The sequence below is a fragment of the Nyctibius grandis genome, chromosome 28 (assembly GCF_013368605.1).
Source record: "Nyctibius grandis isolate bNycGra1 chromosome 28, bNycGra1.pri, whole genome shotgun sequence".
In the NCBI taxonomy this organism is placed as follows: Eukaryota; Metazoa; Chordata; class Aves; order Nyctibiiformes; family Nyctibiidae; genus Nyctibius; species Nyctibius grandis.
Genome location: NC_090685.1, coordinates 5,674,398 through 5,692,373, shown reverse-complemented (window position 1 = coordinate 5,692,373; position 17,976 = coordinate 5,674,398). Strand labels below are relative to the sequence as shown.

The window sequence follows — 17,976 nt, the reverse complement described above, 5'->3', positions numbered from 1 at the left end:
GGGACCCACACAGGTGTGGAGCACCGGGGAGGAGGAAGGCAGAGCACCTTTGAGAAGACCTCTTGAGAATGAAAAACTGAAGTGATTTACCCAAGGGCACTCTCATGTCCCACAGACACGCAGGCTGGAAAAGGCTGTGCGCGTTCCTGAGCGACTCCAGCCTTGCCCCACGGAGCAGATGCCTGGACCATGCGGCTGGTGCACACAAAACCCGCCTCTCCCAGGGAGCCCAGCACAGGGTGTCCTCCGCTGCTCAGCCAACACGGACCTCGCTACCAGAAAGGATGAAGAGGAAATTAAAGATCCTCCATCTGACCAGCTCTGGCACTTTATAGCAGAGGAACATATCTTTCTATCAGCTCAGCGTTGCAGCTTCCACACCAGATAGCCTTCAGCTCCCACCCCGTGCCCATTAACCTCACCAGGTCATCCCTGCCCTTCTGCACCATGAGTCCCTCTCTGATCTCCCCCCCACCCTGCAAAGAGCAGCTCTGTGCTCTGACCAGCACAAAGCAGCAGCAACTCCCAGCAGAGATGCATCTGGGCACCTTTTCTCCTCCATAAAAACTGGATGAGCTCCCTGAAACAGATGCTTCCAGGCTGGGGTGGACCACAGGGATCAGAGTGTCCCGTTGGCTGCATCACATTACCCTGGTGCAGTAAAAGAGCTCTTTCCCCTGCGAGAGGAGTGTGGGCCATCAGCTGTGCGAGCAGGGAGAGGGGACCAGGCTTCCCACTGCTCGCTTACCCCCACGAGCTCGCAGGGTGCTGGATGCTCACAGCACCAGAAGCCACTCTTGCTGCTCTGGGCTTTGCTGATTTGGAGCTACAGAGCAGCTGCTGAGACACTTCTCCAGCTGAGGAACAACCTCCAGCCACCTTCAGGCATCCTGCAAAACCTGCTCTTGGACAACAAAACCTATTTTTTTCCCCTAACCCACAGAAGGATTCTCAAGCCAGCTCTTGTGATGGGTCGGGGAGCCCTCGCCCCACGGGAGCATCCTGCACCCCCTCCCCATCCTCTCACAACGGGCAGAAAAAGGGCTGCAGCAACCAAAGAGGAATGAAGCCAAGGGCCAGGCTCAGCCCTTCCCAGGCCAGGGCTGGGTTAGAGAGCAGCTGGGCAGCAACAGCTTCCTCCAGTGCCGAGGGAGCCGGGACTGGCCATACCACAACTAGGACACAGAAGAAGTGTGACCTTCCAGAATATGGTGCTATGTTTGGCCTGGTCCTGACCAGTCACTTGAAGCTATGGACAGTTGGTATGTCAGTTCTCAGCTATTCATGTTTAAAGAGTGAAAGGAACTTCGTATAAAGTAGGGCTTTTTTTTTTTTTTGGCTTGCAGAGAGGGAAGGAGCCGGTGCCCGCGTGCTTGTCCTCGCACAGGCACCTTTCCAAAGCGGTTGACAAGCGCTCCTGGTATGAGGCTGTGGTGTATTGTTTTTAAAACTTTGTACATTTGTTCAGATTTTAAAAAAGCTGAAAGACTGTTTGTACTGGAAAGGAAAAAATAAAAAATAAAGTATTTCTTGCTGAGGTTTCCAGGATCAAAGTGACTTGTGTGGGTTTAAGAAAAGCAGCGTAACAGCAGGACTGGGTTAAGGCAGGGAGTAGAGCACGGAGGCTAGTTAGAGAAGAGGGGACAGGCAGAGTAGAAGATGATTTACACTCATGCACAGTGGTCAGGGAAGGAAAAGCTGGACACCAGACAGGAGGAAGGAGTCCAGCAGTGCTCCTGCCCATTTCATTTTATGTAATTACAGCTGAGAGCTCCCAGCGCAGGGGAAAGAGCCTGGCTGCCCCCACAGCTGCCCCCATGGCTGTGGGGTTTCAGAGAAGTCCCTCACCCACCCTGGGGACAGGCGAGTCGAGTCCTAACCCAGCCCACGGGAGGGAAGCTGAGCTTTCCTCGAATGCTCCAGTACAGGGGCACAGAGACAAGCTCCTGCCCTGGCACAAGGGTTGTGGCAGGCTGCCGGCACAGGAGGGGTTCACCCCCCTGCACACACATAAAGCCAGGGTTTGCTTCCTGTAGGAAGTCAGTTTTGCAGCATTACCTGAAGGTAGTAAGTGAAAAAAAAATAAAATAAAATTTTATAAGTCCTTTTTTAGTGCAGTTGCTCCACAGGCTCAGGAAGCTGCAGGTCCTGCCCCCCTCTCCACCCAGACCCCCTTAGCAGGGCACTTCAGGGGATAAACCCAACCCCGTTTGTAAAAGGACCTGGAGCCTGGCTCCCACTTCCATGCACAGGGCTACAGCAGACAAGAGGCAGCCTGGATTAAGGCACTATTTATTAATTATTGCTATTAGTGAAGAACATTCAGAACTCCAACAGCTTCCATCCACCTTAACGAGCTATTAAGCTGCAGGACAGCTTCACTCCATCAGCTACCAAGCTGCAGGGAGCTGGGCTGGGCTGTCTGGGAACACTGGTCATCCTGAGGGTAGCAATAGCTATGCCAGAGGCTCATCAATAAATCAGACAGTGACCCACCCACCACCTTTAAAATTGAGGCAGGCTTGTAAAGGTGTTCAGAACATTGAGATGATACTAAACTGAAATACCTGTAACTGGGTACATGGAGTTTTTGTAGAGCCAGAGCTCCCTCTTACCCTGCTTCGGCCACCTGAGAAAGGGTGTTTCTAGTGCAGAACACGACCTGTATTCAAAGTACAAAATGCCTGAACAGTGAACAGGGAGGAGGAGATGCATGGGGAGCATCCAGTCCTGGCAGAGGAGGCACAGGAGAGCCCTGGGTCAGGTGTGCACAGGTAATGGGGTCAGGAGAAGACATCCAAGTCAACAGCAGGCAGCGGAGCTCTCCAGTAGGCAAACTGGCTGTACTCGGGGCACACCAGAGCGACGCTCCCGCTCTGCCCCAGGGGAGGGAAGATCAGCTCCACCAGCTCCGACAGCCGCTCGTACCTATGGAGGTAAGAAGCGAGTTGCATTGGGGTCATCGGGGTTTTGTTTGCTTTACTACCCCACAAAATGCTTCTCTGGGTTAAAGTCAGGTGAACCCAGAGGTGCTGAGGAACAAGCAGGTCACTTACGTTGACTTGTGGTTCTTAGTGAGCTCCTGGATCAGCTCTCCCTTGGGGTTGACTGTGAATATGCGGCTCTCCGGCAGGCCCACTTGCTTGTAAGCGTAGACATCCTGCCCAAGGAAGGCCAGCAATGTACGAGAGCTGCAGGAAGGCACCACCACCGCCCCAGCCTGAGCCCTCCCTCCTCCCCTGGAGACCCACTCACGTTGGCTCTGTTCCCAAAGGCTGCGTAGAAGGGCAGCTTCGTGGCAAACAGGTTTTGGATGTCCATCAAGCAGGCGATCTTGAACACCTCTGGCTTCTTCTCAATCACCTCCCTGCAGCACAAGACACATGCACAGAGCAGAAGTCAGAGGCATCAGCCGGCCAGGACCACCTTCAGAAGTGATTTGAAGGGCAAAAGTGATTGTGTGCATTGCACGAGCTTCACCACGAAGCTCCAGGGAGGGCAGGCAGCTCCCCTGCTGCCTCCCATGAAAGGTATCCTGCACCAGGGAGGCCAGAACATCCCTCCATATCGAGCTGGGGAAGAGGGGTGCCATCCCCCGTGTCGAGCTGGGGAAGAGGGGTGCCATCCCCCGTGTCGAGCTGGGGAAGAGGGGTGCCATCCCCAGGGATGCAGGAGGTGCAGGGCTGGGGAGGAGGAGAGGACGCGATACCTGTGGAAGGCAGAGAAGAGGCTGCTGGGGGCGAGCAGGATGGGGCCCTTGGGGAGGGCACAGCCTTGCTCGTTGACCCATTTGAGGTAGCCTTTGGTGATGTGCGCCATGCCGATCGCTCTGGCTGAGCAGTAGAGGAACTTGTAGCCGTTCCTGGAGAGAGCACAGGGAACCCCTCTGAGCTGTGCCCTGGACGAGGCATCCTCCTGCTCCTCCGAAGAGGAGGTGGCTGAGGACCTGGCCTAAGCCCCAACCCGTTCACCCCTTCAGCAAGCAAGGTGCTTCACAAACGTGACTCGCTCACCCAGGGACGCAGGCTGACACCGATCCCCATCTGCCTCGCTGCTGGGGAGCCGCGCTGGAGGGGACCCCGTACCACCCTCCAGCCCCTTCCCAGCAGCCGCACGCCCATCCCGGCTCCAAAGTCCCCTTCGCTGCTTGGTGCGGGTGCGCCCGGGTGGGACCCCCAGGCCAACACCGTTGTCACCCCCTTGCAGGCTGCCTGCGGCTGGGCACCAGCCCCTGCAGACCCTCCAGCAGCCAGCATGGCTGGATGGGTCCCTAGGGCACAGAGGGCACGGTGCTCTTGTGGGATGGGAGGTGGGTGTCAGAGAGGGCAGCCCCCGGGGAGCAGGAGACCCGTGTCCCCCCACTCGGGGCCAGGACGAGCCATCCGCGGGCCCACAGTGCCTCTTAGTGGCCACAGGTGCTGGGGATGAAGCTGAAGGTTGGGCTCCATGGGGACAGCATCGCTGGGCGCTCAGAGGGACAACCGGCACCCCAGTGCTGGCTGGACCCCCCTGCCACTGCTGCAGAGACCCAAAGGCACCCGGTTGCGCCTCTGGCCTCTCAGATATGACCTTGTGCAGTCTCGTCTCCTTAAGTGCTCACCTACATCTCCCCAGCAAAGCCTCCACACACTCTTCCCAGGGAAGGCAATGCGAGCACTTGCTTCCAGCTCCCAGTGAACGCCCCTGCTTTCACCCCCCAACATCATCCAGAGAGCACAGCAAGCATCAGCCATCACTGACAGCAGATAACTTGGCTATTTTGGCCAACATCAGTGAGTAAGGAGCCCTCACTCTGGCTCCCACTCAGCCTCTCCTCCATCATCCTCCCACTTCCCCTTGGCATCAGCTGATCCGATACCTACAGGTGGATTTTGTGGAAGAGCTTCACAATCCCATGATGAGTCCAGTCTTTGCCCAGATGTGGCAAGATGTGCCCAAGAGCATCTGACCTAGAAGGAAAGGAGACCAGGTTAGGCTGATCCAACCTGGCAGGTATCCAGAATATGACGTTGTTTGTGGTCCCTCCTGGCTGCTTATGCAAGCCTTGAAAGGACACTTTCCCCTGATGGGGAATGAAACAGGGATGTGGGGTGGGAGAAAGGCCCTTTACTTGGTGATGGTGCCATCGATGTCCGAGATCACCACCTTGTCATCCCAGTTCCACAGGTAGATGGTGGCCTCACAGCGGCACGTGCCCTGGTACTGAGTAGTCACGCTGAATGCCACCTCATTAGGGCCATCCTGCAGATTCAGCCTTTCCTGCAGCAGTGGGGGAACCAAAGGTGGTACACCAGCACCGAGTCACATCGGTCCCGGGCTTGCCAGAGGCCAGACCGCCACCTGGCCAGACCAGAAACCCCAAGCCTCTACAGGGTGGCCACACAGAGCAAAATACTTGGACACCCTATAGAAACATGAGGTCAGGAGTAGAGAAATCCCTGTTTAAGGGTTGTCTCACCCCTACACACACAAGCAGGCAGTAAAGGAGGAGTAAAGCACATACGATTTGTTCGGAGGAGAGTCGCAGGGATTTCTTGTAGTTTGGCTGGGGTTTCTGCGCAGGGGCATCCACTGCTAACATGTCCCCAGGGTGCATGGGCTCATCGTCACTGGATGACACCTCCTCCTGCCTACACAAGGAAGGGAAGAGCATGTTGGCTTTACTCTGCAGACCATGGCTTTCCCCATGAGCACCAGGGGATATCTGGAGGCGACCCAGGACAACCCACCCACCAGGAAGCAGCCATGGAGGAGCTTGGCTGGACTGGGGTCAGTCAGAGCTTTAACAGAGCTTTCTGCCCTCACACGTTATGTAGGCTTGGGAATAACTGGTCATTTAGGAAGAGAAGAGATCAAGAGCACGCATAGACTCCTAAGGGCAACCTGGGAGGGAGGCACTCACCTCTGCTGAGCAGAGTCATGCTGCAGTGTCCCCACCTTGGCTTTCCCTGGCCTCGACTGCTGTGGGCAGAGAGTGGTGTCATTAGCAGCTCAGCGCCAAGGGCAGGAGCAGGGGCTGCTTTGCTTTACTGCCTCTTGGAGCAGTGATACCAGAAAGGAGGTGGCAAGGCATCCCCCTGCCTTCGTGAGGACATTGCCCCATGGAAGAGGAACCACAGCCTGGTGCTGTGGTGGGGCAGGGAGACCAGCAAGCACACGTGGTGCCTGGGCTATGGCATGAGGGGCACAAGGTCCACTTTACCAGTTGTTGGTAATGTTGGTTGATGCTGCTCAGACATTAACAGACCTGAGGGGACAGCAACAATCTTCAGAAGTCAACTTGCCACCAGGTCCCTCTGGCTGCTCTGGTGCTCAGTCTCAGGCCATCCCCAGGATCCTGCTGCTCTCCTACCCCCACCCCTGCCAGCCACCAGAATGACTCCTGTGCCCTGGGGACACGGTTGTCACAGCCGCCACTGCAAACACCTCCTCTGCTGGGAATTCTCTCCTCCTCCAGGAGAACCACCACCTGTTGCCTTTCTTGGGCATCTTCTCCTTCACCAGTCGGTCAATGGTGCTCTGTGAATGTGGCAGAACATGGGATGAAGTCAGTCCTCAGCCCAGGGAGGCTCAGCTGCCAGCAGGCTGAGGAGACCCTTGTCCAGGCAGGGTTTCCTTTGTAAAATTATTCACAGGATGAGATGCATGACTCCTGCCACACTGAGATGAGATGGCTTTGGGGTGAAGGGTACAATGACTTGTTCCCTTCATGCAGCTTGAAAAAAAAAAAAAAAAGAAAAAAAAAGACCTGGATGCCCTATTCCATACAATCCCAGCCAGGTCTACAGAGCCCTGGAGCAGGCTCATGCAGTCCCAAATCCTCCAGCCTGCCAGGGCCCCCGACTGGCCAGCCTCGCACAGATACAACCACCAGAACAGGAGATTTCTGACGAGGAAATCTCTGCTCTCCAGGCATCAGTGGTACCCAGGTATCTAAAAGCCACCCTGAAGTACCTCTGGGGGAAGGGACAGACCTCAGGGTTTGTGGGCTGCAGTGATGTTCAGCTCTGCCCCAGACTGCCCGCAAAGCCCCAGATGGGCAGCTTGGTCTTCTGCAGCCCCGCTGCACCCTTCAAGCCCTGCTGAGAAGCATGCCAGTAAGTGTGTTGTGCCACTGACCTCAGGAATGTTCCTCTGGAAAGCCTGCAGGGACAGGACCATGGGAGCAGCCACTGCCCAGTTGTAATACCTGGAAGAAGCAAGAGGGATGGGAACATCACCACTCCTGTGAGGGCTGTTTCCAGACCACCATCCTTCAGCATGGCCAGGAGGCCTGCTCCTACAGCAGTGTTTCTGTAGGGGCAAAGGGGCCACACTGGTCATCTTGGGATGAAGCAGCAGGAAGAACAGGCCACTCACTTCTTGTTGATCAGTATCACCAGGTTTGGGTCATCAATGAGTCCTGGATTCTCAGCAAACTGCTGGTAGGAGACCATGTGTTCCATGAACTTATCTGGTGGGACAGAGGCTGTGTCATACCACTGGTGTATATAATGGATTTCAGGACAGCAGATTCCCCCTCCTCTCCCACCTACCATGAGAGATCTGCCTGCTGCCCCCCAGGCCTCCACACAGCGACAGGGCAATTGTGGGTATCAAATCAGAGTTGGAGTCCATGGGGCTGTCAGCAGGCAAGTTGGATGGCAGCTGGACACACAGAGGGTTGCTGGAGTCTGCCACAGGCTTTGAACTCTGCTCTGTGTCACTACCAGCAAGAGAGGAAACAGTGCCAACATCAGGCAATAGCTTTGGACAAACCTCCGTCCTTTGCTGTAAGGGAAGCGCTCAAGAAGGTCTGAGCTTGGCCAGCTGGGGCAACCCATACCTCCTGGGGAAACAGAGAGCCACCTGCTCCTCATCCAGGTTGGAGAGGTCTTCCAGGTAAACGCCACTGGGACCCAAGTGAGGACTTCTTTTGATGGATCCTCAATGCACAGACAGAAGGGAGAGAGCTTAGCTGAATCACCTTTCCAACCATCTCAGCATCTACTGAGAAAGCTAACAGCATTTTCCTCCATCATATTCATATATCATACAAGAGAGCATCTCTTTTCCTACTTGAAAAGCTGCCTTAAATCAACAGAAGTACCTCAAGACACCTGCACTGGTATGACACCATTTGCCAAGAGGACGCAAAGGACAGGCCAAAGTCCTGCCTATGTTCTGCTGTGACAATCTGAAGGTGCCATTTGAAGTTAGCACCATGCAAGATAACCCTTTGTGATCTCCCTCTCTGTACAATGAGGAATCCCAAGCGTCCCTTCTTCAGGGAGACAATTTTGTTCTGAATTTATGCTGGCTGGAAGAGTAAGGCTGGTTAGGACAGGTAACAACATAAGAGTCCTTAAATACACTGTCAAGGGAGACATGTATGCTTTGCTCTGTGTGATTTTCCACCTGACTTGGCGTGCTCAGGATGAAGACACAAGTCAGGCCAGGTGCTGCCGGACACTTCAAGTTAAGGTAAGGGCTACACTGCTGAGAAATCTTCTAAGCATGCAAAAGCAGAGAAACCCAAGGGTGGACTTCAGGAAATGCTAAGGCAAGAAAGACTTCCTGGGGAGCAGGGTGGTCACTGAACAGAGGAAACCTGAGGAATATCTCTTCAAAGTAAAGGAGCTGGTAGCACATGGGGAGGGCAAAGCAAACGTCACACCTTGAATACCCAGGGCGGTCATGAAGGAGTTACACTGAATGAACCCCCCATCCAAGTCAGATACATCTGCAGGCTCAAACACCACTTCCACCAGCGCCAGTCTCCCACTCACCTTGTCTCCTCTGGCTTTCCAGCTGGGGTTCAGGGCCCTCTGAGCACACCTGCCTCAGAGCAGCAGCTCCCTCAGAGGGCTCCACATCTGGCTGAACCTCTGGCATAACACTCCCACCTCCTTCCTGTTTCTCTCGTGGGGCTGAGGAGGCCTCCAACAAGCTCTGTGCCCCCACAGCATTGGGGATGTCCTTCAGCCCGGGGAGGCCATTCCCATTCCAGGGTGCAGGTGTTGGCTCAACAGCCGACACAGCAGAGGAACAAGGTGCACCCTGATGTCCCACTGGGCTTGGACCTCCTCCCAGACCTTCAAAGGTGGCAACAAGATGGGTTGCCTCAGCCACTGGGACCGGTGTCACAGAGACAGCAGCTGCTGCAGTAGCAAAGGTCTTTGTTGACTTGGCTGGTTCAACTCGTTCTGATTTATTCACCTCAACAAAAGCAGAGGAACAGGTTTGAGGACAGGAAGATGCACAAAGCATCAGGCAGAAGAGGGCAACTCCTCTAAGGCTGCCTGGCCACAGCTTCCTCCACTTTCTGCAGGCCTTTGAGAGACCCACTTCCCACCAGCTGCTAGAGAAGAGCAAGAACAGGGACTCACCTGAGGGAGCCTTCCCCAGGTCCACTGCACATGGGATTCAGTCCCTAGAGCAAAACTCTCCTGCAGTCTGATCTCCAGCTCAGAGTCACTTTTAGGAGAAGATGGATGGCTCAGGGTGGGGCTACAAGAAGAGAAGAGAATGTTGGACCTCATCTACTCTACAGCCCCGTGCTTTCCTATCACTCAAGGACATTTAGGGCCAAGAACCCTGTAACGCTGGTTTCCCATAGAGTCAGTTCTGCCCCCTAAGACTATCTCTTACAAACAAGCAAGACCTATGGGAAGCTGAGGCCCAAGGAAGCAAAGTGCTATGCCACCAGTTGTCCAGAAGCAGCTCGGCAGCAGAGGCAGGAGGGTCCCCTGTGCACGCAGGCTTCTTGCACCTGTGACCATGCCCAGCACTGTCCCTCATTAGCTCCAAGCTTTCCCCCGTCACACATCAGGCCAGGAAAACCCTCCTCTCCCGACACCCCCAAGTCCCTTTTCCTTACCACCTTCCCAGCCCCAAGGCACATCCCCTCTCTCACCGAAGCCGAGCAGATCGCCTTGGCTCTGCCTGTTACCTGTCCACAGAGGCCAGCTCCCCATCAGAGTAAGGGTGCATCTCTGGGGACTGCAACAACCTGGTTTCTTCTTCAGGGAGATCAGCAAAGGAGAAATACACTGAATCACTGCAAACGAGGAAAGAGATCAGTTGTGCTACTCTCAGGCACCAGCCTCCTCACCTGGAAAGCTGGCAATATCCAAGATCACCATTTCCACTGGCTTTCTACTCCACAGGAGGCTGTGGTCCAACTCAAAACACCATCCCCACGTTTCAGTACGGCTGGGCATCACCAGGCAAACCTACAGGCTTGACCCACCACATCACCCTGCTCAGACCAAGCAGCTCACCTTGGGGCAGGCAGCTTGCACGGCTCCTCCACAGACATCTCGCTTTTGGTCTCCTCACGGCCTTCTAACTCAGAGTCTGACACCTCCTTCTGCTTGGGCTTCCTCCTGCGTCGCCTCCTCTTGCGCAGGGTCACTTCAAAGCTGGAGGCCTCGTGCCCGTGAGAGGGCTGGGCAGCATCCTCTGTGGTCTCCTCCCTGGGGATGGGGGACGTGCAGAGGCGGGAGGGGATGCTGCCCTGCAACAGGGGTGGAAGAGCCTCTCAGCTCCAGTGCCCTCTTTTCCAGCCTGGCAGCTCATGGCTCTTGTCTACGCAACATAAGCCACCAGCACAACCAACACCTCCAAGCCCTCGGCTTGGGGGTGGTTTTGTGGTGAGGCCCAAAAGGAAAGGTTTTGTACATGCAACATGTGAGTAAAAAAAAAACCAAACCCAAAAACCCAAACAAACCAACCACAAACCAAACCCAGGGTTATCCAGCCACAAGCTGAAGACATCTTTAACGCAGGCAAGGAGAGGCAGGCAGGAGGTGGCACCATGAGACCAGAATTACAAAGGCTGCAAATGGGATTCGGCTCCAGAGCTCTCTCCCTGCTCTCAAACCCAGCCCAAGCTAGCAGCAACCACAAGTCAGCCTGGGAGAGAGCTGCCAAGATTTCTGGAAGCCACAACTAGTCTCATCCTGCTTCCCAGTAGAGCAGGCAGCCTGCCACAGCATCTGGCTCACTCTTATCCCTGTCACAAGATCCCCCCAAGAGGCCAAGCTCTGAGATATCTGCCTGGCTGGCCAGCAGCCCTGCCCAGGGAGGGAGGACAGGCTGGGATGCAGATATTTGGTCTAATGCTCCCTCAGGATGCTCCACTGCCTTGATCCTCCACACTGGTTACAAGGTCCTTTGAGTAGGAGCCTTTCCGGACACACAAAGCATCAGAGGGGATTACAGAGTCACCCTGAAGAAGAGCAGTCCAAACCTGGTCCTTCTACCTCAAACCTGCACTTCCATGTGGTCACGACTGGACATAGACCAGCAACACCTCTTCATCACCAACCTCATTTTCCTCTGACTCCTGGACAAAGAAGGCCTCTCCATTGTCACCCAGCTTCATGTGCAGGTCCACAGGCTCACCATTGATTTCAATGTCAACCTGGCAAGGGGCAGAAGCAGCCTGTCCATCTGAACCCACTCACCCACCAGCACTTCCCCAGGGAGGGGACAGGCTGGGGTTGCTCGCAGGGCTGACAGCCACCCAGCCTTTCAGGCAAGGGACCTCTCCCCGTCTTCCTGGGAAGCACAGTCCTCCCTGGAAGAGGATGGGTTCCATTTGGGGCAACACCTCCAAAAATTGTCAAGCCCTTTGAGCAGGTCTCCCATTCCCCTCAAACAGCCCATGGGTTATGGAAGATCCTAGGTCTCCAGACACCAGAGAAGCAGCACAGTCCCAGGGCAGGCACCACTTACCACCTTCTCCTTGGAGCGCAGCACACCCAGCTTCCCAAAGCGCACGTGAAACGGGGAGCACTGGAAGGAGTTGTCGGGCTGCCTCACTACAACCACATCGATGCAGCCCGTCAGGGTGGCAGGGTTCAGACCCCAGTACAGCTCCTTCATTGTGACAAAGACAGTCTCAGCAAGGTGCCCCACGTAGTTCATCGTTTGAGACTGCAAGTGAGAGACAGGGATAGACTCAGGTGGGGAAAAAGGGCTCCAGCAGCTAAATGCAATGTGAGTTTACTCTAGGAGAGTCATTCCACAGCAGCAAAAACAGCCTCATCATGGGGACAGGTAAGCCTCTGGGGAAACTGAGGCAAACACATTAAGGGCCTTGATGGAGATCAGCCAGGGCCTCTGTGAGCACCAGAACACAGGACAGAAGCCACAGCACGAGTTATTGCATCCAGCTTGGAGTAGAGAGACCTTTGCCGTGGGGATGCACCATCACATTTGTCCCTTGGGAGGGCAAATACGACCTCACAGCAACACTTTGCAATCAAGCTGTCAACAACCCATTCAAATAAGAATTTGGCTGGCAGGAGACCTCCTGCCCTGCACTGTCCTTAAAAAAAAAAAAAACAACTTAGGGCAGAGAGGTGGAAAGTCTGAGGATCTGCTGCATACACCACATGCTCACTTTGAACAGAGTCCAAACCTAATGTTTCCCACTCGAAGGGGAAGGCATCCCACCTAGGCACTGCCGAATCTATATTGGGGTGCTGGGTGTTGGTCCCAGCCCCTGGGCCAGAGCAGCCCCTTGCTCCCTTTGCTTAGAATTCAGCAGCAGCAGGACGATGGTCTCGGTGTCAGTGCATCACACCGGAGGCTGGGAACCACAGAGGCTGAGCCCAGCTCCCCAGGCTGCCAGCTCTGCACCCCACCTCGCCCCAAGGAGAGGACAAGGGAACAGGATGTCCACTTCAGAAGGACCACGGATGAACTGAGGGAAGCCTCTTGTGCCAGCAGCACCATCAGATGATGGCTTGGGCTCCCTGGGGGCTCTCAGCACAGCCTGCAGCGCACATCCAACCCACGGGACGGCCGGTGAGAGATGGCTCCTTACCCAAAGGGACGAGGACAAGCAGGTGCCACCCGACGAGCCCTCTGCCCCAGCTGGCACCCAGCCTCTCTCATCCGTTTTGCACAAGCTCAGCCCTGTCCCATTCCCAGACATCCCTCCAGGAAGATGGTCTGCGTGGGGAGACGCGGTCCCCGCTCTGTGCACCGTCCCCCCTACCTCTCCCTGACAGCTGGGAATAAGCCTAAAGCCCAGCTCCTCCCTGGGGGGGCGGCAGGGAAGCACCAGCTGGCTCCCGAAGCTTCGCTGCCTCCATCAGCTCTGCTGCGAGCAGGGCCAGGGTCACGGGGCCACCACCAACCTGCTGAGCCCAGCTTTCCTGGGCATCGCTGCCGCTGTGGGCAGCCCTCCAGCCGCCTTCCCCGCTGCGCTGCGGGGCCTGGCAGCAAACAGGGCAGAGCTCCTCGCTGCACAGGGGGGGATTTGCAGAGAGGAGGAAGGATCGGGTGGCCCTGATGCTCCCAGGGCAGCACTAGTGGGCTCCTGGCTGGGGTGTGCATTGACACAGACCTGGAAAGTGCATAGGGAAAATCCTGGGCAGATAAACCCACACAGTTTGGGGTGGGGGCTTGGAAGGAGACCCCAGAACAGCCCCCGCTGAGCAGCACCTTCACAGTGAACACAGGGTGCAAGGGCTTAACCCAGCACTGCGGCCACCCAGCACAACACGCTGCTGGGCACCTCGTGCCGCGGCCACATCCCCTCTGCAGAGCCAGTGCCCCCCCAGGGCTCCATGCCCCATCCCCTGGCACCTGCCTGCACGGTGCTGGGGACCTGCTCAGCCCCAGAGCTCAGGGCAGCAGGAAGAGGACGGCTCTGGTAGAGGTTTCAGCTCAGCGAGTTTAACCCCCTGCGGGTTTCACCCGGGACAACTGCAGACAGGCGGCGAACAGAGGGAAGAGGCTCAGCCTGCCCGCGGCTCTCAGCCCTGCCATGGATGGAGAAGGTCCATTAGGGAGATGAAGAATAAGTTATGCTCTGGAGAGAGATTTATAGGTGGACAGGGTAGAAGAAAGGGTTTCCAAGGACACCAAGCCACGTTCGACAAGCCTCCCCTACAGAGGAACGGGGCATCCCCGCCCCTCAAGCCCAGAAACAGCAGGATCACAGCCCTCCACCACGCAGCTCCTGTCCCGAGGGAGCTCACACCCACCTCTCCAGCTAAAAACCCTCCCAACACAAGGCAGCGGTTTTGCTCGCAGCAGCCTGCTCTGCCCCTGAGCAGCACCGAGCTGGGCCACCCCACAAACCGCGCACCCTTCCCACCCTGCACATCCACCACACTCTGCGAACCGCCTGGGACCTGCCCCGTTACCTGGGCACCTGCTGAACCTCAGCACCCCCTCAACCTCGGGGCAACCAGCCCGGACACCCCCGGGGCTGCTCTCTGCCAGCAGTGACGCTCCCTCACCTCAGCTCCTCCTCTCCCCACCACTTCCTTCCTCTCACCTGAGCAAGGGGAGGGCCCTCTCTCCCAGACAGCACCCAGTCCCCGTGCCATGGCTCCTGCTGGGCCTATGAGGGCTGCCATGGCTCCTGCTGGGCCTATGAGGGCTCCCGGGGGCAGCTCTGGGGAGGCGGCTGGCACCTGCACGGAGCAGCTGTGTCCCATTGAAACCAGTCTGTGTCCCCCATTGCAACCAGCCCCTGTGTCCCATTGCAACCAGCTTGTTTGCTCCAGCAGCTCCAAGCTGCCAATGCTTCCCCCCTCCTTCTCCAACCCACCATCCTGCAAGACCCCTGCAGCCCAACCCACCAGGCTGGAATTTCCACAGACAGTCCTTCTTGCATTTGCCAGACCAGATCTCCCAGCGTTTAACCCCTCAGGGCACAAGCTGTACAAGGCCCCAGCTCTCAGGACCCCAGGGGATAATGAACCCTCTGGAAAAGGTGCTCGCAGAGGCTGAGCACGCAGCTCAGGTGAAAGATCTGCCTGTTAAAAGCTGCCTTGCAATGGCTGGAGAGCATCCTCACGCAGCCATGGCCAGGCTGAGGACAGTCTGGAGTGGGAGGTATCTTGGTAGGGAGCCTATGCCAGACACTAATTTCTCCTGCCTCCATGGGGCTATAGGGATTGCTATAGAGTCATATGGACTAGGACCACAAAGGGTGGGTAGGGTGATAATTGCTGTGTTGCTCACTTAATTGCTCCTGGATATAAGATTGGGTGCACCTTGGCCAGGTTTGGTCTGGGAGGAATGTGGAAGGTGCTGGTGTGTGGTGCTTGTAAGGAGGAAAGAGGCTTCACCAGAACCCAAGGTTTTGGGGGATTTTGAGGGATAATTTTAGCTGCTCCTCAATAACTACACACTTTGGAAGAGTGAATTTGGGTGAGTTTATTTAGTTGTGCAACCTGGGACTGGGACTAGGCTGGGACACCAGAACCTCTTGCATAAGCCAGCCCGTGCCCCTGGGCAAGCAGGGGATGGCAGCGTTTCCTACTGGGGCAGCGCTGGCTGGGACACCGCTAATGTCACCCACCCTCCTGCAAAATCCTCCAAGGCTTTCTGGGCCACGGCCGCGCTTGGTTATGTCTGTACCTCCCTCCATGCTACCCTGCAATCCAGCCCTGGGGTGTTTTACTTACCTCTTCTTTCCCTCTTTCTCCTCCGAAAAGCTTAAAGCACTTTTAATTGCCACAGTAATCTTTTGCAAAGCCCTACAATCATTCTCAGCGCCTCCCAGCTGCTTTTCATACCCCCTCTTGCTCCCCCTTCCGTTTTTTCCAAAGGTGAGCCCTGCAGATCCATCACTCTGGGCTTGTGCCCCTGAGCACCCCAATTTCTCTGTGCATCCTCCCCCCAGGACCCACTCCAACAGGGAGAGATTTCTTCCCCCTTTTGGGAACTCGCACAACCCACAGATGTTTGCAAGAGCCTTTGCAAAACCAGACTTTTTTTTTATTAGTCAACCGAGATGCAAGATTTTCAGCTCCTTGCATCCAAAAAGCTCCATCTCAGCAGCTTCCATCCTGCGTCCCTGGCACTCCCCACCCATCCCGGATCGCAGCCTTCACCCCGCACGGGGTAGCAACATGGCCGGCTGCACTCCGGCCCCTCCGTGCTGCCTCCGCTGGCCCCAATCCCATTGTCTCCAGCACCTCTCCAGAAAAAACCCATTCATCCACTGGGCAGTTGGGAGCACCCCAGGCACTTGCTGCCCAGGAGACTCCTAAATTTTCCTCTGTCCCAGAAAAACAAGTCATGTCTTCAGTCGCAGGGCAGGAGAGGGGACAAGCCGTGTCAAAGATGGGCTTGTATTTCCCCCTCTTCGTATTTTGACAGCTGCTGCAGACGAGCCAGGCCACAGCCAATTCTTTGGCTGCCTCCAAGGTGGGGGGTGATGGGGGTTTTGCCTCCTCCCTCGGTCACCACATTATTTCCCCGTGATTTTCCCAGCTGCTTAAGCTCATCTTTGAGCAGCCCAGCACTCCCTCAGGAACTTCTCCTTGGATTCCCCCCTTGCCACCTGCTTGTTCGTGGCCTGGGGTGAAACATCTGGAGGAAGGACGGACAATCCAGCTGCATGAGAGAGACCTGGGAAGCCGGCCAACCCACCTGCCTCCATGCTAGCTGAGACCTGACACAGCTCAGCTCATCAGAGACGCTGCAGAGGAGCAAGAAGCTCTCCCGGACAGGAGGGGAACTGAGCTGACAGGAAGGGTCTCGCTTTGCTGTGCAGAAAAGCGAAGCTGGGGCTGGGATGGGAGCAATCCTTCCAGTCGCAGGGCTGAGCTAGTAGCTGGGGACATCAGTATCATCTGACGGCTGGAAGCCCACCTTGCCGAATCCTCTTCCCACCCCTAAGCCAGGGAGCCGTGTTCTCCTGTCCCCATTCCCACACTGGATGGATGTTCCAGGACCTCACTGCTCTGGGGCACAATCTTATGGCAACTAGCCTGGCTCGTTTCTATCTGGGTCTGCTCTGTCCTTTAACTTCACCAGCGTCCCTCTCGCACTGGGGGTTCCCGAGATGCCAGCAAAACCCAAGGTTGTGATGCAAAAAAGCAAAGATGCCTTTTCCTGAATGTCCCCCTTGCAGACACCGAGCAGGGTGCTGCAAGCACCAAATGCCAGGTGAGCGATGGCCAGAGTCACTATTGGGCTGGGCGACCCAGACGGGGGCTGACAGCTGTCCATCAGCCCAGCAGGTTGAAGGTCCCTGGAGCTGGCGGGGCTGTCCTCCCTAAGGGACATCCCTCCCCTGTGACCCTCCAGGGAATCCCCGCCAGAGGCTGGAATGTGAAAGGGCTTTCCCGTTACTGGAGCCCCTGCTCCCAGCAGAGAGAAGGAGCCTTTGAAGAGCAGGAGTGCGGGGAGGGCTGGCAGAGCTCGCTGCCCCTCTCAGCTGGCCAGGCAGGGGCTCCCATTTCCTTCCTCAGATCAACAAAGAGCTCCAGAGGCTTGTGAAAGGGGTGATTCAGCAAAACAGGATGAGAGGAGAGGCAGAAACACCAAGTCAGCGCAGCTGGATGGGGTGAAATTCCCATCCTGTGAAAGCCACGGGGAGCAAGGCTCAGGTGTCCTGCTCCCTCGGGATGGGGGCAATTCCTGGAGGTCCAGCTGCTCTGAGTGCTGGCCCTGGAGCCAGGAATACAACAGGAAAACAGCAGTGGTGGGTTTTTTTCTTTCCCATTTCCAGAAAGATCAGGTCAGACTGGCCTGGCATGTGATGGAGTGGGTGGGAAAGCCATTTTGCCTGAAAAGGAGGAAATGCCATCCTTGGTCGCCAGTCACGAGCGCTGCAAAAGCTGGATTACAGCCGCAGGACTGGTGGAAAACCATCCGTTCTGGTTTATAAACACGCTCTGCTGATTTGGCTCCTAGATCCTGACCTGTTAAAAGTTCACATTTCTTCCGTAAACACAAAGGGTTCAAGCTGACTTTAAAAGAAAAAACAAAAAGCTGCAATTCCCACGCACGGCTCCGAGAGCCAGGGCTGGCAGAGAAACCCAGCCACGCTCTAAAACCGGGAGAGCTGATAGCCCTGAGCACGAAACAGTCCTGAGACATGAAGTCTCTGAGCTTGCAACGCATTGTCTGAGTCGCGGATAATCCAGCCAACAACTTCAGATAAGTGACATCATATTTACACCAATGTAACTGTGAGCAGAGTCTGACCGTTAGCTCCGCACCCAGGACAAG

At 56.0% G+C, this 17,976-nt stretch overlaps 1 protein-coding gene across 1 annotated transcript; it reads right to left on the bottom strand.

Annotated features, from left to right (window-relative positions):
- Positions 1-2,783: 2,783 nt before the first annotated feature.
- On the bottom strand, positions 2,784-11,913 carry LPIN3 (lipin 3). The gene is made up of 19 exons (XM_068419640.1): positions 11,722-11,913; positions 11,312-11,407; positions 10,263-10,498; positions 9,932-10,039; positions 9,369-9,489; positions 8,769-9,198; positions 7,826-7,925; positions 7,536-7,705; positions 7,360-7,453; positions 7,120-7,189; positions 6,415-6,519; positions 5,903-5,961; positions 5,504-5,630; positions 5,111-5,259; positions 4,863-4,949; positions 3,710-3,862; positions 3,256-3,367; positions 3,057-3,160; positions 2,784-2,928 (listed from the first exon to the last, which is right to left on the bottom strand). The coding sequence occupies exons 1-19, from the start codon at positions 11,911-11,913 to the stop codon at positions 2,784-2,786; spliced, it is 2,658 nt and encodes an 885-aa protein (XP_068275741.1).
- Between the last annotated feature and the right edge of the window lie 6,063 nt (positions 11,914-17,976).

Coding starts and splice junctions, on each gene's coding strand:
- LPIN3 (XM_068419640.1), bottom strand. CDS start 11,913: ATGAACTACGTGGGGCACCTTGCTGAGACTGTCTTTGTCACAATGAAG. Junction 10,499..11,311: donor AGGAGTCAGAGGAAAATGAG/GTTGGTGATGAA, acceptor CCCCTGTTGCAG/GGCAGCATCCCCTCCCGCCT. Junction 3,161..3,255: donor CCTTTGGGAACAGAGCCAAC/GTGAGTGGGTCT, acceptor TTCCTTGGGCAG/GATGTCTACGCTTACAAGCA.